This window comes from Oncorhynchus keta, chromosome 28 (assembly GCF_023373465.1).
Source record: "Oncorhynchus keta strain PuntledgeMale-10-30-2019 chromosome 28, Oket_V2, whole genome shotgun sequence".
NCBI lineage: Eukaryota > Metazoa > Chordata > Actinopteri > Salmoniformes > Salmonidae > Oncorhynchus > Oncorhynchus keta.
Window position 1 is genome coordinate 67,228,971 of NC_068448.1, and position 26,618 is coordinate 67,255,588.

At 46.6% G+C, this 26,618-nt stretch overlaps 2 protein-coding genes across 3 annotated transcripts; one reads left to right on the top strand and one right to left on the bottom strand.

Moving 5' to 3' along the window:
- Positions 1-105: 105 nt before the first annotated feature.
- On the bottom strand, positions 106-20,317 carry lnx2a (ligand of numb-protein X 2a). 2 transcript variants are annotated; one of them, XM_052483714.1, is made up of 12 exons: positions 20,165-20,317; positions 16,756-16,949; positions 16,118-16,500; positions 7,692-7,936; positions 7,369-7,506; positions 7,048-7,247; positions 6,546-6,950; positions 6,262-6,462; positions 4,117-4,294; positions 3,585-3,834; positions 1,910-2,068; positions 106-1,254 (listed from the first exon to the last, which is right to left on the bottom strand). In XM_052483714.1, the coding sequence occupies exons 2-12, from the start codon at positions 16,774-16,776 to the stop codon at positions 1,119-1,121; spliced, it is 2,316 nt and encodes a 771-aa protein (XP_052339674.1). In that variant the 5' UTR covers positions 16,777-16,949; positions 20,165-20,317; the 3' UTR covers positions 106-1,118. The 2 variants fall into 2 exon arrangements, with proteins under 2 accessions (XP_052339674.1, XP_052339675.1); XM_052483715.1 differs by having other exon boundaries at positions 20,155-20,304.
- Positions 20,318-20,559: 242 nt separating this feature from the next.
- si:ch211-140b10.6 (protein POLR1D-like) lies at positions 20,560-23,188 on the top strand. Its single transcript, XM_035758466.2, has 3 exons — positions 20,560-20,727; positions 22,112-22,186; positions 22,459-23,188. Exons 1-3 carry the CDS (start codon positions 20,702-20,704, stop codon positions 22,877-22,879), a joined length of 522 nt encoding a protein of 173 aa, XP_035614359.1. The 5' UTR covers positions 20,560-20,701; the 3' UTR covers positions 22,880-23,188.
- Positions 23,189-26,618: the final 3,430 nt, after the last annotated feature.

A 26,618-nucleotide genomic window follows, 5' to 3' on the forward strand; every position in this document is an offset into this window, starting at 1 on the left:
AGACATGTTTTCCTCTTTCACTATGAAGGTGTGGGGCCAGGCAGAGGTGGCAGACACACACAAGCACAGTGGTTGGACTTCTAGGTAAGAGAACTGACTCATATGCACTCTGTGGGAAGTCTTTATTAAACCGCAGAACACACATTCACACACGTATAAAACCCCAGCAAGCTGACGGCTGGGTCGTCACGGTGATGAGGCCTAAGGCTGTGTCCAGGGGGGCGGGTCAGGCCTCCAGGGCGTGGCAGGTATTTGGTAAGGCCTAGGGTTGGGTTGTATTCAGTAGGAGCGACTGGGTGAATGTTTTTTATATTTTTTTGGAAAGGGGTGTTACCTGAACTTGTTTCAAAATGATTTCTCCTCCTGAACATAACCCTAGAAGCGTTTTATAATGACAGAAATACATGGCCTAAAGCTGATCTATTTCATTATTCTACATGGCAGAGAATCCTGTTCTATGCAGGGAATTTCTATCTGAAACGTTCTGTAACGTTGCGGCCACGTGAATATGCCCCTGGTATCTACTACTGGAGTCCAGTGAAGAGAAACAGAGATGATATACTGTCCTCTAACATACAGTCCCACTCTCTCTGTGTGGGAGTGAAGACCGGCAACATGACCATACAGATATAGCTTCTTCATTTCAGCCAGTTTGCTACAGCAGGAAATGTTGATTATAAAGAATGGACATTTTTGTAGCGTTTTGATACATTTTTCGTAAGGAAAATTTAAAGTGGACCTTTTTAAACCTCATACACTATAAGTTTGAAATGTCCTGCATTGCAGGATAGTTCTGCAACAGGGTGATCAAATTAAGATCCTACATCTGTATGAACACATAAGTATGTGTGAGTGCAGTGTGGTGTGGGGCTGGCACAGTCCAGCCTAGTATCGAGGGATTTGGCCTAGGAGGGCCAGGTTCACTCTAGCCTGGTTTGATGAAGTCCATGTGATTTGTCCCAGGTTACAGTAGGTTAGATCCAGAGCAATTTCAGTATGGCATGATTTGGCACCATAGCTTGAGTTCGATGCAGTCTAGCATGATTTGGTCCTGGTTAGATACAGTCTAGAGTAATATCAGCATGGCATGATGCAGTCCAGTGCAGTTTGACCCGGTTCTATGCCAGGCTGCCAGGCCAGGAGACCACGGTGAGAGCCACTCTGCTACGCTGCTCCTTCAGCATGGGTACCAGGGCTGAGTGGCTCATACCAGCTGTAGACAGCCCGTTAACCGCCACTATCATGTCCCCACACCTAGGGAACAGAGGGGACACAGAGGGGAACATCAATATGGATGGACCATATACACTGACTATACCCAACATTAAGAACGCCTTCCTAATATTGAGTTGCACCCCACCCTTTACCCTCAGAACAGCCTCAATTCATCAGGGGAATGGATTCTACAAGGTGTCAAGCATTTCACAGGGATGCTGGCCCATGTTTCCCACAGTTGTGTCAAGTTGGCGGGATGTCCTTTGGATGGTGGACCATTCTTGATACACACGAGCAACTGTTGAGCCTGAAAAACCCAGCAGCTTTGCAACTCTTGATACAAACAGGTGTGCCTAGCACCTACTACCATACCCCATTCAAAGGCACTTAAATTGTCTTTCCCGTTCACCCTTGGATTGTGTATGTGTGCCATTCAATGTCTCAATTGTCTCCAGGCTTAAAAATCCTTCTTTAACCTGTCTCATCCCCTTCATCTACACTGATTGAAGTGGATTTAACAAGTGACAATAGGGGATCATAGCATTCACCTGGTAAGTTTGTCATGGAAAGAGCAGGTGCCCTTAATGTTTTATATACTGTGTGTGTGTGTGTGTATAGTTTATTGCCTGTTAACTTACAAATAATGGAAATGTGTCTTTATGCTCACAAGCCAACAACATGAATGATGGCTTACTTGAGGCGGCCATCATAGTATGCAGGCGTTCCAAGGACAATGGTCTTGATGAAGAATGCCTGGTTGCTATGGTTTTCCTCGTATCCCCCAACGATGCTGAAGCCCCAGCTCCCAGGGTGACTTCTACGCAGAACAATCTCATGGCTACTGTGAAGGAAGCTGAGATAAATGGATGGAAAGAATGAGTCAGTGTTTTAGTGAGGGAGACAGAAGAAGGGGGAGATGGAGAGGGAGGGGCCAGGTTTAGAGGGAGGGGCCAGGCTTAGGGGAGGGGCCAGGTTTATAAGGAGAGGGAGGGGCCAGATTGAGAAGGAGGGGGGGGGCAGGTTGAGAAGGAGGGGGGCAGATTGAGAAGGGGGCATGTTGAGAGGAGGGGCCAGGTTGAGAGGAGGGGCCAGGTTGAGAGGCAGAGGGAAGGGGCCAGGTTGAGAGGGAGAGGGCCATGTTTAGAGAGAGATGGAGGGAGGGAGGGAGGGAGGGAGGGGCCAGGTTTAGAGAGAGAGTGAGGGAGGGGCCAGGTTTAGAGAGAGAGGGAGGGAGGGGCCAGGTTTAGAGAGAGAGGGAGGGAAGGGCCAGGTTTAGAGAGAGAGGGAGGGAGGGGCCAGGTTTAGAGAGAGAGGGAGGGAAGGGCCAGGTTTAGAGAGAGAGAGGAGGGAGGGGCCAGGTTTAGAGAGAGAGGGAGGGAGGGGCCAGGTTTAGAGAGAGAGAGAGGGAGGGGCCAGGTTTAGAGAGAGAGAGGGAGGGGCCAGGTTTAGAGAGAGAGGGAGGGAGGGGCCAGGTTTAGAGAGAGAGAGGGAGGGGCCAGGTTTAGTGAGAGAGGGAGGGAGGGAGGGGCCAGGTTAAGAGAGGGAGGGAGGGGCCAGGTTTAGAGAGAGAGGACTGACCACCCCACATAGCCTGGTTCCTCTCTAGGTTTCTTCCTAGGTTTTGGCCTTTCTAGGGAGTTTTTCCTAGCCACCGTGCTTCTACACCTGCATTGCTTGCTGTTTGGGGTTTTAGGCTGAGTTTCTGTACAGCACTTTGAGATATCAGCTGATGTACGAAGGGCTATATAAATACATTTGATTTGATTTGAGAGGGAAGTACGGCAAGAGAAAGGGTGAAAGGAGAAAGACCGAGGTGGGGAGGAAAAGAGAGTTGGAGGAAGGGAGATTCAGAGAGGGAGAGAGACAGAGCAGAACAAAAGGAGAGCGATAGATAAAGGGATGGGTGTGTTTGAGGCTGTCCTCTCTGTACCAGTCTCAGAAGGATGAATGGGGGAGAGACACTGGGGATGTCACCACATGCCCCTCAGTTGATAATCCACAGCTGTTGAGTTTTACAGCGGCGTTCAGGACAACACACACACGTCAACACACACACATCAACACACACACATCAACACACACACATAATACATGATCTGTGTGACCTTTACATCCCAACACAGAACACACTCGAATCAAGATCAACACAAACGCTCTGATTACACATTCTCCGCAGATTACTTCAGGTGAATCATGGGGTGGATCTCACTAGTCAACTTGCTTCCTTTCCTTGTCTCCTCTGCTTCACCTACACTAATATGAAAACACTAAATAAATCAAAGCAATATTTTCACACACAAACTCCCAACATCCCAACCACCCAGGTGAGTACAACCCAACAAGGTATGTCTTCTATATCTCCTGTTTACCTGGGCAGGCCGAGCCACAGGACCCAGGAGGGGGACCAGGAGGAGTCGAAGTCTGAGTCGTGTGTGTGGTGGTGTGTGGGCAGCAGCTGGTCCTCGGGGCTCATGTCCTGGTCCGGCTCCTCCACCATGCTGACCTCCAGCGCCCTCAGCTGAACGGAGGGTGACGCCGCACTGGCCTTCAAGGTGCCAACCGCCTCGCTGTGGCTCAGGTAGGTCAGGTCCTGGTCGTTGATACTCAGGAGGATGTCACCTACAGGAGAGGAGGGGACAGAGAGAATGAGAGAGAGAGGAAAACAGAAGTTGGTGAGGCAGAGTGAAGAACCGAAAGAGTACAGAGACAGAGAGAAAGAGGGAGAGATAGAAGGAGCGAGAGGGACATAGAGAAATACATTGTTACTTAAGGACAAAGAGTCCTGAGTGAGAACATTCGAACACTGACCCCTGAGAATGTAGCTGTGGCAGATAATGAGCCAAACCAAATAAGAACTTGGCCTCGACAATCTAACAGGCTGTGTTGTAGCCCACAGCTCACCTTGTTTGATTCGTCCAACCCGTGACAGGCAGCCATGTGGTTGGACGCTGGTCACAAAGATGGGCAGCTCGCCACTCTTGCTGCCCCGCCCCCCGGCCACGGTCATACCCAGAGACTCGTGAGTCTCCTTCTTCACAGTGATGTGTTTCTCCTTACAGGTCACACACTGGGACAGGTCCTACACACACACACACACACACACACACACACACACACACACACACACACACACACACACACACACACACACACACACACACACACACACACACACACACACACACACACACACACACACACACACACACACACACACACACACACACACACACACACACACACACACACACACACACACACACACACAAATATAAATACAGTTGAAGTCGGAAGATTACATACACTTATGTTGGAGTCATTAATACTCGTTTTTCAATCACTCCACAAACTATAGTTTTGGCAAGTCGGTTAGGACATCTACTTTGTGCATGACACAAGTAATTTTTCCAACAATTGTTTACAGACCAGATTATTTCACTTATAATTCACTGTATCACAATTCCAGTGGGTCAGAAGTTTACATACACTAAGTTGACTGTGCCTTTAAACAGCTTGGAAAATTCCAGAAAATGACATTTTGACATCATTTGAGTCAGTTGGAGGTGTACCTGTGGATGTATTTCAAGACCTACCTTCAAACTCAGTGCCTCTTTGCTTGACATCATGGGAAAATCAAAAGAAATCAGCCAAGACCTCAGAAAAATAATTGTAGACCTCCACAAGTCTGGTTCATCCTTAGGAGCAATTTCCAAATGCCTAAAAGTACCACGTTCATTTGTACAAACAATAGTACAAAAGTATAAACACCATGGGACAACACAGCCATCACACCGCTCAGGAAGGAGACGCGTTCCGTCTCCTAGAGATGAACTTACTTTGGTGCGAAAAGTGCAAATCAATCCCAGAACATTAGCAAAGGACCTTGTGAAGATGCTGGAGGAAACAGGTACAAAAGTATCTATATCCACAGTAAAACGAGTCCTATATCGACATAACCTGAAAGGCCACTCAGCAACGAAGAAGCCACTGCTCCAAAACCTCAATAAAAAAGCCAGACTATCGTTTGCAACTGCACAGACCATACTTTTTGGAGAAATGTCCTCTGGTCTGATGAAACAATGAAAAATTGTTATGTTTGAGGAAAAAGGGGGAGTCTTGCAAGCCGAAGAACACCATCCCAACCGTGAAGCACGGGGGTGGCAGCATCATGTTGTGGGGGTGCTTTGCTGCAGGAGGGACTGGTGCACTTCACAAAATAGATGGCATCATGAGGGGGGATAATTATGTGGATATATTGAAGCAACATCTCAAGACATCAGTTAGAAAGTTAAAGCTTGGTTGCAAATGGGTCTTCCAAATGGACAATGACCCCAAGCATACTTCCAAAGTATTGTGGCAAAATGGCTTAAGGACAACAAAGTCAAGGTACTGGAGTGGCCATCACAAAGCCCTGACCTCAATCCTAAAGAAAATTTGTGGGCAGAACTGAAAAAGTGTGTGTGAGCAAGGAGGCCTACAAACCTGACTCAGTTACACCAGCCCTGTCAGGAGGAATGGGCCAAAATTCACCCAACTTATTGTGGGAAGCTTGTGGAAGGCTACCTGAAAAGTTTGACCCAAGTTAAACAATTTAAAGGCAATGCTACCAAATACTAATTCAGTGTATGTAAACTTCTGACCCACTGGGAATATGATGAAAGAAATAAAAGCTGAAATAAATAACTATCTCTACTATTATTCTGACATTTCACATTCTTAAAATAAAGTGGTGATCCTAACTGACCTAAGACAGGGAATTGTTACTAGGATTAAATGTCAGGAATGGTGAAAAACTGAATTTAAATGTATTTGGCTAAGGTGTATGTAAACTTCCGACTTAAACTGTACACACACACACACACACACACACACACACACACACACACACACACACACACACACACACACACACACACACACACACACACACACACACACACACACACACACTAAGAGAGGTCCTACACATTGGGAGGCCTCCAGCATAAACAGATACATATGAACAAACACAGTCAGACACACACACTCCCTCAGGTGTGTACTCACTCTGTGGGTGCTGGAGCGGGCCAGGTGGGCGCAGGTGGGCACGGTGCTGGGGTTGGGGGAGAAGCTGTGGTGATGGTGGTGGTGGTTGGGGAGGAAGTGGTCATGGCAGTACAGATCTCTGCTGGAGGTGGAGCTTGATGGAGGGGGAAGGGTAGGCTTGCTGGGACGGCCAATCAGCAGATAGACTCTTTCGCCGCTGGCCTGTAGTTGACAGGAAAAGGGAGTTGGCTTAGCCATCCACAAGAGGATGGTCAGAAACACTGTTAATCCCTTAGCAGTCTTACCTGTATGATCTGAGCAGCCTGTTCAGGCGTGCCGTGGCGTAGGTCCTGCTCGTTGACCGCCAGCACGCGGTCGTTACTACACAGCCTCCCGTCCTTGGCAGCCAGGCCACCGTCCAGCAGGTCTAACACAAACACCCCCTCCTCATCAGTCCTCCGCACCAGCTTGATGCCCAGCTGCTCCGACGAGTCCCGCTTCTGCAGGGTGATCCTCAGGCTGGCAGGGCTGGACGGAGTACCCTCTGGGGTGGAACAGGGGGCGTGGGGCACCGAGGGGGTGGTGGAGGGAGGTGGGCGAGAGACACAGCGGCGCTCCCTTAGGACAGTGAGCTGCAGTGTGGCACAGGGGCGTGCCAACGTGGAGCGAGCAAAGGTATGGCCCACATTGCTGATGTCTACACTGTTGACCTGCAGAGGGGGAGAAAGAGAGAGACATAGGAGGAGGGAGCTTGGCTTTGGAGGAATATTAGAGGAGAAAAGGTGAGGATGGATCCATGGTCCTCACCTGTAGAATCTGGTCCCCGGCCAGAAGCCTGCCATCTCGAGCAATGACCCCATCACGGTACACTTCCTGGATCACCACGTTGATGAGAGGCGTTTCGTTGCCCCCGACGATGCTGATGCCCAGTTCTACATAGGGGTTGGAGCGGTGGACCTCGATGGTGGTGATCTCACCCTCTGGAAGGGACGGCAGCTTCACACTACCTGGGAGATACACAGGGACATGGAAGCACATCAATCTCTTATATTCATGAATGTTTAGATTCGACATGATTACATTGGAAGGTTAGAGACAGGAAGTAAGATGGAGGAAGTGATGTCATACCCTCTTCTGCAGAGAGGGGCGGTGACTCTGGGCTGTCCCACCCAGAGGATGCAGAGCTGGCGGTGCGGAGGAGGTGGATGCACGGGTTACTGAGGGGTCGCTTTACCCTGGGCACCACACACTCCAACCCTACCACACCTACACACAGAGAGAGAGGTTACACACCACACACACACACACACACACACACACACACACACACACACACACACACACACACACACACACACACACACACACACACACACACACACACACACACACACACACACACACACACACACACACACACACACACACACACACACACAGTTGTTACTCACTGTCCTCCTCATTGCTCTCCTCGAAGGCGGGGTTGTCCGATCCAGGCTCGTCGGTCCACATGGGGATGCTGTTTCCGGCGGTGGAGGTGACACCAGGAGGCGAGGAGGAGCTCTCCTCCTGCAGGTCTGTCTCCGTCTGGTGGGAGCGTGGGGACTTGGAGGGGCTGGTCACCATGGCTCCCTCCTCCCCGGGATCACATGGTGGTCCCTCTAAACTGGTCTGCTGACACTGCGTCCCCGGACACCTGGACACAGAGAGAGAGGGATGTGGTGGTCGACTTTGGGCAAAAACTGATCAATGCATTATCGTACCAGGTCATTTAATGCTTAAAAACAAACACATTGGGATGAATACTCAAGTAGAATTTTACTAGGTGAGTTTTACTTGAGTCATTTTCTATTAAGGTATTTTTACTGTTACTTAAGTATGATAGTTGGGTACTTTTTCCACCACTGGCATTGGCCAGTCCATCCTATAGCTGCTATGATTTAAGCTGTGCAGGAAGAACCACAGCTAGTCCTAAAGGATCAAGGATCAGATCATCAGACAAGTTCCAGAACATTCCACCGAGTTCAAGGACGTTCCAAGTGCCCTGGCAGTCTTCTGTTCTAATCTCTGACTTTAAGGCGGCTTTAGTGACACAATATTAAATGTCCAAGCTGACAGACACCCAACTCTGTCTCTCATGATCTCATCCCATCCTTAGCTTCATTACTGTCTTAGGGTTGGGCATAGGGAATGACCCACATGGACCTGGGCCTTAATCTATAGATGCTTAAAGAACAGAGAAAAGAATGCCCAGTCATGCACAGACACCTCAGAAAGATCTAGGGACCCCTTGGAGTGAGACATAAAACACCCTTCTTGTGTTTGGATACCTAGTGAGGAGAAGGTATAGTGGATATCTAGTGTTGAAGGTACCAAAGGCAATGTAATAATTCCCTGCAGAAATGTTCAGCGCTGTGGGCAAAAATCAAATCAAAGTGATACCCAACAAGAAAAATAGTCTAGGAGATACGAACAGGGCAACCAGGTCTGTTCACACCATCTTGTCAGTCTGGAAGTGAATGATAGCATAACTGTTTTACTGTCATTAATTTAAATGTTTTTCAGATGATCTTCAACCACTGTATTATCTGCTTTCCAGACGGTTGGTCACGTGTTTAATGCTCATCCTGTAGAAATAGCGCTGGTCCAATGAGCTGGTTTATTTTCTAACGCTGACACATGGAAATATTAGGTTGTCTTAACCTGTATTTTTCCGACCTAGCATCTTACACTTTGTTTAAAAACTTTAAAAGGTATCCTTCATTCCTCCATTCTTTAATTGAGGCAATCACTGATTAAAACGAATGGCAATGTTTGTTGACCAAGTTGACGTTGTTGGCAAAGGTTTTCATCTCATTGGTTTCACCAATCCAACCTTGACAGATCAGTGATGACTTTGAGGGAGGAAGGAAGTAAGAGAGGATGCACTTTAAAATGATTAGAATTGTGCTTTAGTGGACACTGTCCCATAGGCTGGACAGAGCAGAGCAGGGTAGAGGAGGGCTGGACAGAGCAGAGCAGGGTAGAGGAGGGCAGAGGAGGGTAGAGGAGGGCTGGACAGAGCAGAGCAGGGTAGAGGAGGGTAGAGGAGGGCAGAGGAGTGTAGAGGAGGGCTGGACAGAGCAGAGCAGGGTAGAGGAGGGTAGAGGAGGGTAGAGGAGGGCTGGACAGAGCAGAGCAGGGTAGAGAAGGGTAGAGGAGGGCAGAGGAGGGTAGAGTAGGGTAGAGGAGGGCAGGGTAGAGTAGGGTAGAGGAGAGCTGGACAGAGTAGGGTAGAGGAGGGCTGGACAGAGCAGAGTAGGGTAGAGGAGGGCTGGACAGAGCAGAGTAGGGTAGAGGAGGGCTGGACAGAGCAGAGTAGGGTAGAGGAGGGCTGGACAGAGCAGAGCAGGGTAGAGGAGGGCTGGACAGAGCAGAGTAGGGTAGAGGAGGGTAGAGGAGGGCAGGGTAGAGGAGGGCTGGACAGAGCAGAGTAGGGTAGAGGAGGGCTGGACAGAGCAGAGCAGGATAGAGGAGGGCTGGACAGAGCAGAACAGGGTAGAGGAGGGCTGGATAGAGCAGAGCAGGGTAGAGGAGGGTAGAGGAGGGCAGGGTAGAGGAGGGCTGGACAGAGCAGAGTAGGGTAGAGGAGGGCTGGACAGAGCAGAGCAGGGTAGAGGAGGGCTGGACAGAGCAGAGCAGGGTAGAGGAGGGCAGGGTAGAGGAGGGCTGGACAGAGCAGAGTAGGGTAGAGGAGGGCAGGGTAGAGGAGGGCTGGACAGAGCAGAGTAGGGTAGAGGAGGGTAGAGGAGGGCTGGACAGAGCAGAGTAGGGTAGAGGAGGGCTGGACAGAGCAGAGTAGGGTAGAGGAGGGCTGGACAGAGCAGAGCAGGGTAGAGGAGGGTAGAGGAGGGCAGGGTAGAGGAGGGCTGGACAGAGCAGAGTAGGGTAGAGGAGGGTAGAGGAGGGCTGGACAGAGCAGGGTAGAGGAGGGCTGGACAGAGCAGAGCAGGGTAGAGGAGGGCTGGACAGAGCAGAGTAGGGTAGAGGAGGGTACAGGAGGGCAGGGTAGAGGAGGGCTGGACAGAGCAGAGCAGGGTAGAGGAGGGCTGGACAGAGCAGAGCAGGGTAGAGGAGGGTAGAGGAGGGCAGGGTAGAGGAGGGCTGGACAGAGCAGAGTAGGGTAGAGGAGGGTAGAGGAGGGCTGGACAGAGCAGGGTAGAGGAGGGCTGGACAGAGCAGAGCAGGGTAGAGGAGGGCTGGACAGAGCAGAGTAGGGTAGAGGAGGGTACAGGAGGGCAGGGTAGAGGAGGGCTGGACAGAGCAGAGCAGGGTAGAGGAGGGCTGGACAGAGCAGAGCAGGGTAGAGGAGGGTAGAGGAGGGCAGGGTAGAGGAGGGCTGGACAGAGCAGAGTAGGGTAGAGGAGGGTAGAGGAGGGCTGGACAGAGCAGAGTTGGGTAGAGGAGGGCTGGACAGAGCAGAGCAGGGTAGAGGAGGGCTGGACAGAGCAGATTAGGGTAGAGGAGGGTAGAGGAGGGCAGAGTAGGGTAGAGGAGGGCAGGGTAGAGTAGGGTAGAGGAGGGCTGGACAGAGCAGAGCAGGGTAGAGGAGGGCTGGACAGAGCAGAGTAGGGTAGAGGAGGGTAGAGGAGGGCGGTGTAGAGGAGGGCTGGACAGAGCAGAGCAGGGTAGAGGAGGGTAGAGGAGGGCAGGGTAGAGGAGGGCTGGACAGAGCAGAGTAGGGTAGAGGAGGGTAGAGGAGGGTAGAGGAGGGTAGAGGAGGGCTGGACAGAGCAGAGTAGGGTAGAGGAGGGCAGGGCAGAGCAGGGCTGGGTAGAGGAGGGCAAGGCAGAGCAGAGCAGGGTAGAGTAGGGTAGGGCAGAGTAGGGTAGAGGAGTGCAGGGTAGAGCAGTGCAGGGTAGAGCAGTGCAGGGTAGAGCAGTGCAGGGTAGAGCAGTGCAGGGTAGAGCAGGGTAGAGCGGGGCAGGGTAGAGCGGGGCAGGGTAGAGCAGTGCATGGTAGAGCAGTGCAGGGTAGAGCAGTGCAGGGTAGAGAAGTGCAGGGTAGGGTAGAGCAGTGCAGGGTAGAGCAGTGCAGGGCAGTGCAGGGTAGAGCAGTGCAGGGTAGAGCGGTGCAGGGTAGAGCAGTGCAGGGTAGAGCAGTGCAGGGCAGTGCAGGGTAGAGCAGTGCAGGGCAGTGCAGGGTAGAGCAGTGCAGGGTAGAGCGGTGCAGGGTAGAGCAGTGCAGGGTAGAGCAGTGCAGGGCAGTGCAGGGTAGAGCAGTGCAGGGTAGAGCAGTGCAGGGTAGAGCAGTGCAGGGTAGGGTAGAGCAGTGCAGGGTAGAGCAGTGCAAGCCAGTGTGTCCATGTATTAGGATGACTCAACACTATACATGTCAGCTACTACAGCGACTGAAATGACTGTAACACTTAACAAAGAGCTGCAGTTAGTTTCAGAATGGGTGGCAAGGAATACGTTAGTCCTAAATATTTAAAAAACTAAAAGTATTGTATTTTGGACAAATCATACCCTAAACCCCAAACCTCAACTAAATCTTGTAATGAATAATGTGGAAATTGATCACGTTGAGGTGACTAAACGTCTTGGAGTAACCCTGAAATGTAAACTGTCATGGTCAAAACATTGTTGATGCGACAGAAGATAAGATGGGGAGATGTCGCTCCATAATAAAGCGCTGCTCTACCTTCTGAACGACACTATCAACAAGACAGGTCCTACAGGTTCTAGTTTTGTCGCACCGGGACTACTGTTCAGTCGTGTGGTCAGGTGCCACAAAGAGGTACTTAGGAATTGCAATTGACTCAGAACAGAGCAGCACGGCTGGCCCTTGGACAGAGAGAAACATTCATAATATGCATGTCAATCTCTCCTGGCTCAAAGTGGAGGAGAGATTGACTTCATCACTACTTGTATTTGTGAGGTATTGACATGTTGAAGGCACCGAGCTCTCTGTTTAAATGACGAGCACACAGCTCAGACAGACCTCCATACCCCACAAGACATTCCACCAGAGGACTCTTCACAGTCCCCAAGTCCAGAACAGACAATGGGAGGTGCAGAGTACTACACAGATCAATGACTACATGGAACTCTATTCCACATCAAGTAACTAATGCAAACAGTAGAATCAGAATTTAAAAAACAGATAAAAATACACCTTATGGAACAGCGGGGACTGTGAAGTGACACAAACACAGGTACAGACACATGATAACATACGCACTATACACACACGTACTCATGTATTTTGTGTTTTAGATATGTGGTAGCGGAGTAGGGGCCCGAGGGCACACAGTGTGTTGTGATATTTGTTCTGAATGTATTGTAATGTTTTTTAAATTATAAAGGACCCCAGGATCCTTTATAAATACAAATTCAGCAGGAGTCAGGACAACAAACAAGTTGGCTGAAGATGAAAGGCTAGCACTCAAGCTAGCTATAGAAACCAAGCAATAAGCTTCAGATACAGTTGAAGTCTGAAGATTACATACACCTTAGCCTAATACATTTAAACTCAGTTTTTCACAATTCCTGACATTTAATCCTAGTAACAATTCCCTGTCTTAGGTCAGTTAGGATCACCACTTTATTTTAAGAATGTGAAATGTCAGAATAATAGGAGAAAAAAAATATTTCTTTCAGCTTTTATTTCTTTCATCACATTCCCAGTGGGTCAGAAGTTTACATACACTCAATTAGTATTTGATAGCATTGCCTTTAAATGGTTTAACTTGGCTCAAATGTTTCAGGTAGCCTCCACAAGCTTCCCACAAAATGTTGGGTGAATTTTGGCCCATTCCTCCTGACAGAGCGTCACACCCTGACCTTAGAGATCCTTTTTATGTCTCTATTTTGGTTTGGTCAGGGCGTGAGTTCGGGTGGGCATTTTATGTTTTGTGTTCTATGTTTTCTATTTCTGTGTGTTTGGCCAGGTGTGGTTCTCAATCAGAGGCAGCTGTCTATCGTTGTCTCTGATTGAGAACCATACTTAGGTAGCCTTTTCCCACCTGTGTTTTGTGGGTAGTTGTGTTCTGTTTTTGTGTCTGCACCAGACAGAACTGTTTCGTTCGGTCTCTTTGTTGTTATTCAGTGTTCAGTTCTATCAATAAATCATGAACACTTACCACGCTGCGCTTTGGTCCACTTCTTCCAACAGCCGTTACACAGAGCTGGTGCAACTGAGTCAGGTTCATAGACCTCCTTGCTCGCACACACTTTTTCAGTTCTGCCCACAAGTTTTCTATAGGATTGAGGTCAGGGCTTTGTGATGGCCACTCCAGTACCTTGACCTTTGTTGTCTTTAAGACATTTTGCCACAACTTTGGAAGTATGCTTGGGGTCATTGTCCATTTGAAAGACCCATTTGCAACCAAGCTTTAACTTCCTGACTGATGTCTTGAGATGTTGCTTCAATATATCCACATTATTTTCCTTCTCATGATGCCATCTATTTTGTGAAGTGCACCAGTCCCTCCTGCAGGAAAGCACCCCCACAACATGATGCTGCAACCCCCGTGCTTTCACGGTTGGGATAGCGTTCTTCGGCTCGCAGGCCGCCCCCTTTTTCCTCCAAACAAAACGATGGTCATTATGGCCAAACAGATCTATTTTTGTTTCATCAGACCAGAGGACATTTCTCCAAAAAATACGATCTTTGTCCCCATGTGCTGTTGCAAAACGTAGTCTGGATTTTTTTATGGCGGTTTTGGAACAGTGGCTTCTTCCTTGCTGAGCGACCTTTCAGGTTAGGTCGATATAGGACTCGTTTTTACTGTGGATATAGATACTTTTGTACCTCTTTCCTCCAGCATCTTTACAAGGTCCTTTGCTGATGTTCTTGGATTGATTTGCACTTTTCGCACAAAAGTCTGTTCATCTCTAGGAGACAGAACGCGCCTCCTTCCTGAGCAGTATGACGGCTGTGTGGTCCCATACGGTGTATATATATATATTTGGAAATTGCTCCCAAGGATGAACCAGGATGAACCAGACTTGTGGAGGTCTACAATTGTTTTTCTGAGGTCTTGGCTGATTTCTTTTGATTTTCCCATGATGTCAAGCAAAGAGGCACTGAGTTTGAAGGTAGGCCTTGAAATACATCCACAGGTACACCTCCAATTGACTGAAATGATGTCAATTAGCCTATCAGAAGCTTCTAAAGCCATGACATAATTTTCTGGAATTTTCCAAGCTGTTCAAAGGCACTGTCAACTTACACAGAACCCAAACCGGCTGCGCGCCATCGTGCGCTATCGTACATACATTTATTTTGTCCCACTACACCAAACGCGATCACAACGCACAGGTTAAAATATCAAAACAAACTCTGAACCAATTACATTAATTTGGGGACATACATTAAACATGTATGGTAATTTAGCTAGTTAGCTTGCACTTGCTAGTTAATTTGTCCTATTTAGCTAGCTTGCTGTTGCAAGCTAATTTGTCCTGGGATATAAACATTGAGTTGTTATTTTACCTGAAATGCACAAGGTCCTCTACTCCGACAATTAATCCACACATAACTGCGAACCGAATCGTTTCTAGTCATCTCTCCTCCTTCCAGGCTTTTTCATCTTTGAACTTAAATGGTGATTGGCATCTACACTTTTACCACGACAACCGGCAAAACATTTCGTCTTTCAATCACCCATGTGGGTATAACCAATGAGGAGATGGCACGTGGGTACCTGCTTCTATAAACCAATGAGGAGATGGGAGAGGCAGGACTTGCAGCGCAATCTGCGTCAGAAATATAAAGGACTTATATTTTAGCTCTTGGCATCGCAGACGCTTGTTGGCGCAATAATTTAATAACATGGATTTCTACATTTATTTTGCGATGCTCGCGCACGCGACGTGTCCGGTCTGCTCAGCATAATAGTGTATGTAAACTTCTGACCCACTGGAATTGTGATACAGTTAATTATAAGTAAAATAATCTGTCTGTAAATAATTTTTGGAAAAATTACTTGTGTCATGCACAAAGTAGATGTCCTAGCCGACTTCCCAAAACTATAGTTTGTTAACAAGAAATTTGTGAGTGGTTGAAAAACTTGTTTTAATGACTCCGACCTAAGTGTATGTAAACTTCTGACTGAATCATCTCTACATAGTAACTGCAATGTCTGTCCTATTTACTGTTTTTAACACTACAAATGTCAGCATCAAGACATCCCAGCTTAGAGACCAGATCCTACAACCGAAATTAGTACTTTACACTACAGATCTCTCTCACTTCAGATATAGTTCATGTACAGTTTCCTCACAGCGACCACTAGCCTGCTGAGCTCCCAACCGTCATATATCCACTCACATTGTGAGGTGTGTGTGCGCACGTGCGCGTGTGTGACTCCACTCTACTGCTGTGTGTGTGTGTGTGTGGGTGTGTCTGTGTGTGACTCCACTCTACCGCTGTGTGTGTGTGTGTGTCTGTGTGTGACTCCACTCTACCGCTGTGTGTGTGTGTGTGTGACTCCACTCTACCACTGTGTGTGTGTGTGTGACTCCACTCTACCACTGTGTGTGTGTGTGTGTGACTCCACTCTACCACCGTGTGTGTGTGTGTGTGACTCCACTCTACCACAGTGTGTGTGTGTGTGTGTGTGTGTGTGTGTGTGTGTGTGTGTGTGTGTGTGTGTGTGTGTGTGTGTGTGTGTGTGTGTGTGTGTGTGTGTGTGTGTGTGTGTGTGTGTGTGTGACTCCACTCTACCGGTGTGTGTGTGACTCCACTCTACCGCTGTGTGTGTGTGTGACTCCACTCTACCGCTGTGTGTGTGTGTGTGACTCCACTCTACCACTGTGTGTGTGTGTGTGTGTGTGTGTGTGTGTGTGTGTGTGTGTGTGTGTGTATGTGTGTGTGTGTGACTCCACTCTACCTGTGTTTGAGGTGAGCCTCCAGGTCACAGCGGGGCATGCTGAGGCTGCAGGCCGGGGCCAGGGGACAGGACACAGACAGCTTGTCAAGCAGCTTGTGCACCAGGATGCTGCTCCGCCTACACACCTGCAGATGTAGCCGCTCCCGGTCCAGCGGGCAGAAGTCCCGCTCCTGGAGGAAGCTGCGGAGGCAGCGAGCACAGAAGGTGTGTCCACAGGGTGTGTCCAGGGGCTGGACCAGGGGCTGCAGGCAGATGTGACACACCAGGTCATCGTCCACCTCCAGCCGGTAGTTATAGAGGTGGTTCTCCCAGGCCCGGTGGATCTGACCACACTCTGGACACAAGGCCTCCAGCACGGGCTCCACAGGCCCTGCCGGACTCACCTGGATAAAGGAGAACAGATTTATATGGGAGATGTTGGAGGACAATGATAGTTGAACAGAAAAGCTTGTTTGAATGAATCCCAAAGAAACAACCAAGTAATCTATATGTTATTACGGTGTAATTACCAACTTGTCTTTTATTTGTGTATACCAGGTAATTAGCGGATCGGAATGGTTAATAGCAGATCAGAGGATCAGCATTACACAATTCATACACACAGCTGGGAGGGTACAAACTGCAAAATCAAAACCCACCTCACAGCCGGGGCTGCCCATGTCAGGACCAGGGCTCCAATCGCCAGGCACGGCCTTCGGCACAATCGTCACTGGGGTTACAGGTCGGGAGGTTACAAAGGGGTTAGGAGGGGGGCGTCCTATCCCATAAGCCTCAGAGGGTGAGCTGGTGACAGAGAGGACAGCCACCCCCCAGTGGCCAATCAGACATCACCCTGTAGGTCGGAGAGCAGAGGTTAAAAAGCTGGGAAATTAAACAGTGTTTGTGTGTGTGTGTGTGTTGTGTGTGTGTGTGTGTGTGTGTGTGTGTGTGTGTGTGTGTGTGTGTGTGTGTGTGTGTGTGTGTGTGTGTGTACGTATGTGCATGTGTGTGTGTGTGTACGTATGTGCATGTGAGTGTGTACTCAAGCATACATGTGTACTACTGTATAACTTCGTAAATATGTGCATTGTATGTGTGTATATGTGACGTGTGCATGTTAATATGAACATGTGTGTGTGTAGTGTGTGCGAGGTGTGTGCAGAGATGATGTACTGTAGCACTGCGCCCGCTCAGTGTAATCTCTCTTTCGCTCTCGCCTGCTGCAATATTACAGTCTCTCAGAGAGGGATTTATCTGGGATTGAGACAGAAGGAATTATCTGGGATTGAGACAGAAGGAATTATCTGGGATTGAGACAGAAGGAATTATCTGGGATTGAGGCAGAGAGGAAATGGGTATGGTTGAGAGGAAGGAGAGAGAGATAAAGAGGGAGAGGGCTAGAATGATGAAGAGAAAGAGGGATAGAGACAGAGAGACGAGTGAGAAAGAGATAACGAGAGAGAGAGAGAATATGAAAGGGAGAGGGGAGGGAGGGGAGAAAGAAAACAGGAGAGAAGAGAGAGATGGAAAGAGAGAAGGAAAAAAGGTTGACAGAGAGAAAGGGTCAAACGGAAAAACAAAGGAGTAGAGAAAGAACGAAAATGAGAGACGAAGAGAGAGAGAGCTGTGAGATGGGGATGTGTGATGTGATGTGGTGTGTGATGTGATGTGGTGTGTGATGTGGCGTGTATGTGGTGTGTGGTGTGTTTTTACTATCCTTGTGGGGACCAGAAGTCCTTACAAGGACAGTAAAACAAATATTTGGTAAAGTGGGGACATTTCGCCGGTCCCCACAAGGAATAAGGCTATTTTAGGCTTAGGGGTCAGGTTTAGGGTTACAGTTAAGTTAAGGGTTATGGTTAGGTTAAGGATGAGGTTAAGGGCTAGGATTAGTGGTTACGGAAAATAGGATTTTGAATGGGGGTCAATTGTTTGGTCCCCACAAGGATAGTAAAACAAACGTGTGTGTGTGTGTATGTGTGTGTGATGCACTCTGGCCGGTTCTGCAGCGTGAGAGAGCCAGAGCTAACGAAAACTCCTTGCAGCTCTGAAACACAGCCGACCACTCATACAAATGCCCAATGCTGAGCCATCCTCAAAACGAATGCATTGTGTACCAGTAATTTCCCCTGTGCTACACGTTCAACACCATTTAGACTCACTTCCCCTACTACAGTACTCTAGCCCCGTCCCTGAGGAGCTCATGGACACAAATCGACACAAGGGAGCGTATTTAAGCATGAAACAGAGCCAAGCTAATGACACCTGACTACCATCCTCTATTCTCATCTCCTTGCCTCCATCTGCATGAATCTAAAAGAACTGAAGAGATTATAGAAAATGCTAAATAGTCGTCCACCATATTGCTTTCACCAATCCTGTGATTTCAGACCAAAGCAGATGACGTGGAGAGGAAGCCACTTTAGACTGTTAAGATGCAGCCTCTGTCTGTCTGTGCGAGGGTCTGCTCCTGTCTCCATGGCTACGGAGCATGTTCAGTAGAGCTTGACATTCAGAGCTGTGTAGATAGAGATGGAGTGTTCTCTCCTCCATGTGTCCTTTCTATTTCTGTACACTTCTCTATCTGCTGCTGGCTATATTCTCAATGGTTTCTGTCCTTCTGACCGTGCCACTGCGGTCTCTGCCTGTCTTTATGACTGTTGTTTCCATGACTACATCCCTCAATGTAACCTGTCTATGTAACCTGCTTCTGTCTCCTTGACTGCTGGTACCCTTTTCCTTCTTTTAAGTACCTGCTTCTGTCTGCATGTGAGTGAGTGAGTGAGTGAGTGAGTGAGTGAGTGAGTGAGTGAGTGAGTGAGTGAGTGAGTGAGTGAGTGAGTGAGTGAGTGTGTGTGCAGCTGGAGATGCATTATTCATGTAGACAGAAGGCTCCTCTGTTTCCATAACCAAGCTCTGACATCATTTTAACTCACACACGCATGTACACACACAGTGTCTGCTTTTTGGGTATGAGTTTGTGAGTGTGTGCAGTGTCTTCTAACCACTGATGTGTATAAGTTTGACATACAAGACTAATGCAGTCTATAAGTTCGATCTCTCTTTCCCTCTCTCTCCCTCACTCTCTCTCTCTCTGTTTTTAACCTTCTGCCAGGATAATACAGCAGTTACAAGAGCACTTAAATCTTATCTTACTTTCAAAATAGCTGGATTGCAACAGCGTGTGTTTGTGTGTTATTGTCTTTGTTGTGTTACCCGGCGCCTCAAGGCCACTATGCTATTGTATTGTTATTTCATCCATAGGCTTGCTGTTCTCTGCTCCTTCTATTGATACCAGCAGTAGACAAGGCCTACAGCGACTAATGCACAACACCCGATAACTAACGCAATAAGAAGATGACGTCTGTCCTATTGCCAACACAAATAAAGGGGTAAACCAGGACTATAACACATAGTCTACAACAATCTTGCATGTCAGACAAGAGGAAAATGCGATATCTCCTTGCCCTCAGGAACAGTTGATCACGTTAATAAGGTAGTCAGTAGACTAATAAAACCACAATCCCAAAGATGCATTACGCCTAACATGAATTTCAATAGCATAATCATCTTATCAACCTTCGCAAAAAACAAACCTGAATATGCAATGTTTCATTTCATGTTTCGTTTCAATATAGCCTAGGATATATATTGTTGAAGGCTGAATAACATAATGGCTTATTGAAGGGGAGAAAAAACGGCATATACCAAACAAAGGCTATCTATTCAAATTGCATTATTTGGCTACCCATTTTATGCACTGCCCTGAAAGACGACACTCAGATTCAGATAGATCATATAATTGGTTCGACGACAGCAATACCCTTCTCCGTTTAGGCTGGTGAGTGAACCGGCCGGAGTGTCTGTCTGATTGTCAGATTCCCCCCTCCCTTTCTTCGAGATCCGTGGAATAGCGCTGAGATGGAAACATAATGGATGGACAATAGCGACTTCAATTGAAAGCTATATAGACTATTACTAGACCATAGATATAGAACCTGCTTTATATATATGTTCTAGACATCGTGACAGTGAATATCTGCGATCAGAATACATACATTATATTACCTATTTCGGCTTCTCCTTGGTGCCGAGAACTCCGGCCCCGAGAGGGGACAATTAACCGACCTCAATCACACATTCACCGCAACAAGCAGAGCCGTATCAGCCGCACATAGAACGCCCCTGTGACTTTCGCCGTGAAGAACCCGCCCACCGCTCTTCTCCAGCAGTCAGTCAAGGAGAAGGGGGCAGGGTCTCGTGCTGTCAATCCCAATATTAAATTAGAGGCTTCGTTTTATGCCTGTTCGAAACTAACCACTAAAAAGTATCATTATGACATTTTATTTTCAATATTAGACAAAATACATACTGTTTTACAACATTAAAACATAATTTGTTTGTTATTAAGCAATGCTATCTGATTTTTACGTATAAAATGTGATATTACGTAAGGCACTGCTAAGGACAGTAGTCGTGCGGGGTCCCTGCCGGAAGGCCCCCATGGTGGAGAAGTAAACATACATATTCAGAAATAAACATTAGCTAGCATTGGCAGTATTGATTTGAAATATCTTTTGATTATTTTACATTGATCATTACACTATGGCAGATGATGGCGAATTGGAGAAGTATGTTATAATCTAGGGTGCAAGAGAGGGCTGGTATTCCTTGCTTGATGTGAATTTATGGGTGTTTTGAAGGGGGAGCTAACGTTAGCCAAGGAACGTCAGCTAGTAGCGTTAGTCAAGTAGCTAGGTCAATGTGATTTATGATGCTATTAAAATAGCTAGTTAATTGTTCACCAGCTTAGCTTCTAGGTAGCTTGCTATGCGTGTCAATGATTAGCTAGCTATGTTTCAATTATTTGTTGCATGACTATCTAGATAACTCGCATAGAGACTGAATTGTTGTCGAGATTCAGTAGGGTACTGTATGCTCGCTTAACAAGTTGAGGATATTTTTGAGTCACAGCTGCTGGAAGGAAAGTGTGTGTGTGTGTGTGTGTGTGTGTGTGTGTGTGTGTGTGTGTGTGTGTGTGTGTGTGTGTGTGTGTGTGTGTGTGTGTGTGTGTGTGTGTGTGTGTGTGTGTGTGATTCTGTATTTCCTGTGCACACTTGTCTGGGATCCGTGGTCAAAGGGCAGCTGTAACAGTTGATCTGTAGTCAAAGGGCAGCTGTAACAGTTGATCTGTAGTCAGAGGGCAGCTGTAACAGTTGATCTGTAGTCAGAGGGCAGCTGTAACAGTTGATCTGTAGTCAGAGGGCAGCTGTAACAGTTGATCTGTAGTCAGAGGGCAGCTGTAACAGTTGATCTGTAGTCAGAGGGCAGCTGTAACAGTTGATCTGTAGTCAGAGGGCAGCTGTAACAGTTGATCCGTGGTCAAAGGGCAGCTGTAACAGTTGATCTGTAGTCAGAGGGCAGCTGTAACAGTTGATCCATGGTCAAAGGGCAGCTGTAACAGTTGATCCATGGTCAAAGGGCAGCTGTAACAGTTGATCCATGGTCAAAGGGCAGCTGTAACAGTTGATCCGTAGTCAGAGGGCAGCTGTAACAGTTGATCCATGGTCAAAGGGCAGCTGTAACAGTTGATCCGTAGTCAGAGGGCAGCTGTAACATTTGATCCATGGTCAAAGGGCAGCTGTAACAGTTGATCCATGGTCAAAGGGCAGCTGTAACAGTTGATCCATGGTCAAAGGGCAGCTGTAACAGTTGATCCATGGTCAAAGGGCAGCTGTAACAGTTGATCCATGGTCAAAGGGCAGCTATAACAGTTGTTCCCACTGACTCAGCAGATCAACCCAGGACACACATGACATGTGCCTCTAGCTCTGTGACTGACTATCTTAGACTGGCATAGTGCCTTCTCTCTCTGCTTTTTATCCTGCTGTTTTCCTTCACTTTTATTCTCTTTGTCTCTTTCTCTATTCTTCCTTTTTCCTCCTATTTATATGTTAATTAATATCTCCCTCTCTTGCACCCTAAACTCTCTGTCACTCTCCATGTGCCATGTAGACGTGCAGTGGAGGAGCTGCTGAAGGAGACCAGTAGGGCTCGGGTGCGAGCAGAAACAATGGGTCCAGCAGGCTGGTGAGCGGCATACGTTAGTAAAGGATCTGCTAAACCATCTGTTATGGGTGTTTGGCTTTCAATGCAGAATGTTTTTATTTTTTATTTATTTGACCTTTATTTAACCAGGTAGGCAAGTTGAGAACAAGTTCTCATTTACAATTGCGACCTGGCAATGTACTTGACACATGGCAAGGTGTGACAGACCAAGACGGATGCATATCAAAGACAATGGCTCATATTGAAGGCCTTGCTGGATTTGAAATGTTAATTTTGGTTCAACTGTCTTCCAGGATGAAATGTCCACTGCGTAGCACCAACAAGCGTTTCCTGCTCAACACACTGCGCACCACCATCCCACAGCGCCGCCCTGCTGGCCACTCAGGAGAACAGACATCAGAGTGTAGGAGGCGCAGCAGGACCCCATCCACAGACCACAGAGACAGTCACAGACGACACAGGGACGAAGACAGTCATAGGGACAGCAGAGAACATAGTCTCAAAGATGGACACAAAAGAGACAAAGAGAGCAACACGTGCCACAGAGACGGCTACAAATACAGAGGGGTTGGAGACGATGACAGATACAGACATAGAGACAAGAAACACCGGGATAAAAGTGTCCCTGGTCACAAAACACACAGTCCCCATTCTAAAGAACACTCCCCATCTGAAGTCCCTTCCTCTTGTAGAGACCGCTCTCTCCGCCGATAGTAGCTACTCCTCCTCATCAGACCACACTCATTTCAGGGCCAGTTCTCACTCCATAGGCCACACCTATCAACCAAACCAGCACCTGTCAAAGACACTCCCAGTGGGAGGACCCACATGTGACATCATAACCTTGTAGCAAGTGCTGTAACGGCATTACCAGAGGAGGTTTTCTCCCTCGAAGACATACATAACCATTGAATGACTGGAAAGAATGTATTGTCTGAGAATGTGAGAAAGATTGGGGTTGCTGTTGTCAGTTTGTGACAAGCATAACTGATTAAATTGCATTTGTTTCTACTGATCTTTTAACTGGAGGTCGTGTCTTTTCTATTCTTATTCTCAATTTTGACACACTTATTCCCATCTTGCACTCAGCTCTGTTATTTCATTGTGAATCTTGCTGGTACGATCTGTAAACTGACATGATCAAATCAAATGTTATTAGTCACATGTGCCGAATTCAACAGGTGTAGCCCTTACAGTGAAATGCTTACTTACGAGGCCCTAACTAACAGTGCAGTTTCAAAAAATATGGATAAGAGTAAATAAAAGTAACAAGTAATTAAAGAGCAGCAGTAAAAAATAACAAAATGCACATGGGGAGCTGTCTCAGCCTCCAGCAAGAGGTAAAATATATAGTGAAAACAATAGTGGTCCTAAAACAGAACCTTGAGGAACACCGAAATTTAGGCCATAAGACTCCTGAACAGTGGTTACCCGGACTATTTGCATCGTGTGCCTCCTCCTCCCAACCCCTCTTTTACGCTGCTGCTACTCTCTGTTTATCTCATATGCATAGTCACTTTAACTATACATTCATGTACATACTACTTAAATTGGCCCGACCAACCAGTGCTTCCGCACATTGGCTAACCGGGCTATCTGCATTGTGTCCCACCACCCCCGCCAACCCCTCTTTTTACGCTTCTGCAACTCTCTGTTCATCATATATGCACAGTCACTTTAACGATACCTACATGTACATACTACCCCAATAAGCCTGACTAACAGGTGTCTGTGTATAGCCTTGCGACTCTTTTTTTCCAAATGTCTTTCTACTGCTGTTTTATTTCTTTACTTACCTACACACACATACCTTTTTTGGCACCATTGGTTAGAGCCTGTAAGTAAGCATTTCACTGTAAGGTTTACACAATTCAAATCAAATGTATTTATATAGCCATTCGTACATCCGCTGATATCTCAAAGTGATGTACAGAAACTCAGCCTAAAACCCCAAACAGCAAACAATGCAGGTGTTGAAGCACGCTGGCTAGGAAAAACTCCCTAGAAAGGCCAAAACCTAGGAAGAAACCTAGAGAGGAACCAGGCTATGAGGGGTGGTCAGTCCTCTTCTGACTGTGCCGGGTGGAGATTATAACAGAACATGGCCAAGATGTTCAAATGTTAATTTGACCAGCATGGTCAAATAATAGGTCTGGGACAGGTAGCATGTCCAGTGAACAGGTCAGGATTCCATAGCCGCAGGCAGAACAGTTGAAACTGGAGCAGCAGCATAGCCAGGTGGACTGGGGACAGCAAGGAGTCATCGTGCCAGGTAGTCCTGAGAGATGGTCCTACGGCTCAGGTCCTCCAAGAGAGAGAAAGAAAGAGGGTGCCCAGGGTTGACTGTCTGGGGTTGTTTTCCACAGATGTAATGTGCTTTTAATCCAGCAGGTGACGTGTGATATCCGCATTGACCCAGGGCCTTTGACGTTCGCGTTGTAATACAGCAGAGATGTTTTTGCAGTCATGTCCCTGGCGCTATTGATGGGGGAAAAAACATAACAAAGCCAACAAACGGGGCCTTATTCAACTTTAGAATTATAAAGCCCAGGGAGATTTGCCTGGTCCTGGTGAATATATTCTTCTCGTGTTCAAATGACTCTTCTCCTGTTAATGATTTTCCCTAAAATATAGTCTACATATTATTAGACCCACAAAATGGCACTTCAAAATCCCATAATGTAGATAGTATATTTGTTGCTTAATCCTTTCGATTTGGCATTAAGCTGATTTGCAGTCGTTATTTCACATTGTCTCTCATATTTTGATTTATGGTGCTGTAATTTCTTCACTCAGAATAGATTTGATTTTAATTGTCGTTTGCATTTGGTCGTTACTCACTGTTGGCCATGTTTACATAAGCTATGGCTGTCGCCATGGGTAAGCACTTTTTATCGTGTCTACTCATTTTTGACATGTATATACCTGCTTCTATCAGAAACGGCTTTGTTTGTGAAAGAAATAATATCTACTATTTTCGTGACACTCCTCGGGTTCTGTAAAACCTGTTCTTTGAATTCCACTTGGTTTTTCTTTAATCCATTAACCAACATTTTACTTCAATAATTCTCATTTTTAATTACACAGAAATACGATACTACAACAACAATATCTATTCCTATTAGTTCATCATGGTTGTTGTTCATTTGGAAATATATATAAATGTGTGTGTGTGTAGTATCAATCAAAAGTTTGGACACACCTACTCATTCAAGGGTTTATCTATATTTGTACTATTTTCTACATTGTAGAATAATAGTGAATATATTAAAACTATGAAATAACACATATGGAATCATGTAGTAAAAGAAAAAGTCTAAATATATATTTTCTATTTGAGATTCTTCAAAGTAAGAACCCTTTGCCTTGACGACAGCTATGCAGACTATTGGCATTCATGTATTATTTCATAGTTTTGATGTCTTCACTATTATTCTACAATGTAGAAAATAGTACAAATATAGATAAACCCTTGAATGAGTAGGTGTGTCCAAACTTTTGACTGGTACTGTATATATGTTTTGCTCTATATTGGCCAGGTCGCAGTTGTAAATGAGAACTTGTTCTCAACTGGCCTACCTAAATAAATAAATAAAATAAAAAAATATATATACAGTATATACATATTTAATTTAACCAGAGAAGTCACATTGAGATTTACATCTCCTTTTCAAGTGAGCCCTGGACAAGGTTGCGGCATACATATAGTTAAACAACAGACACAAAAACACACAAAGCAAAACAATGAATGAAAGTTAAAACAGTGCAAAGTGCATAACTGATCTTAAAAGAGCAGCTTTAAAAACGTGCATTCAGTGGTCAGCGGTCCTCAATTATCATTTTAGACCCATTGTTGATGAGTTATTAGGCAATACTAATTATCCCTATTACTTTAGATGTTTTTATGTGATTGACAATTTCCATGAATTGAGAAAGACCGTGTTTGAGCAATTTAATTTAAGATTAAATGAATTAATCATGTTGCTCGCTAGGCGCTCATGGGGGGTAACCCTGGGACTATATGAGGCAACATCAGTATGAACAGCATGGCCATTCACTAAAGCATTATTGTATCTCTCCCCACAGCACTCCGTTCCATCTGGGTCCATAACCTGTACTGCACTCTATACGACTATGGCCCCTCTCGATTGCCTACAGACGTTTTATTGCGGTTCATATTAAGAGTCCTTAAAGGCTTTTTATTTGCAAACCTGTTTGTGAATCATTGCATTTGGGTTCAGCAACGCCGCATTAACGTTCACTTAAAACCATTACGCAAATTTCAATGCCATGGATAAGGGGTCTAAATAGCGTTTTACGCAGTCACGCTTCATAAACTCCGTTGTGCGTTTTCAGTGTAGCGGGGCAATACACACGGTTAACAGTTTCCTTCCTCGTTCAAACGACGAGCAAATATAAACACCATTAAGCGACAATACATGGACTGATTTGT

Bases quoted from the DNA above. Each gene is read 5' to 3' on its own strand.
- lnx2a (XM_052483714.1), bottom strand. From the start codon at position 16,776: ATGGGCAGCCCCGGCTGTGAG. The intron at 6,951-7,047 runs GTGAGGACCATG...CCCCCTCTGCAG, and splicing joins CCGGGGACCAGATTCTACAG to GTCAACAGTGTAGACATCAG. The intron at 3,835-4,116 runs GTGAGCTGTGGG...CCTCTCCTGTAG, and splicing joins GGTTGGACGAATCAAACAAG to GTGACATCCTCCTGAGTATC.
- si:ch211-140b10.6 (XM_035758466.2), top strand. From the start codon at position 20,702: ATGGCAGATGATGGCGAATTGGAGAA. The intron at 20,728-22,111 runs GTATGTTATAAT...TGTGCCATGTAG, and splicing joins GATGATGGCGAATTGGAGAA to ACGTGCAGTGGAGGAGCTGC. The intron at 22,187-22,458 runs GTGAGCGGCATA...ACTGTCTTCCAG, and splicing joins ACAATGGGTCCAGCAGGCTG to GATGAAATGTCCACTGCGTA.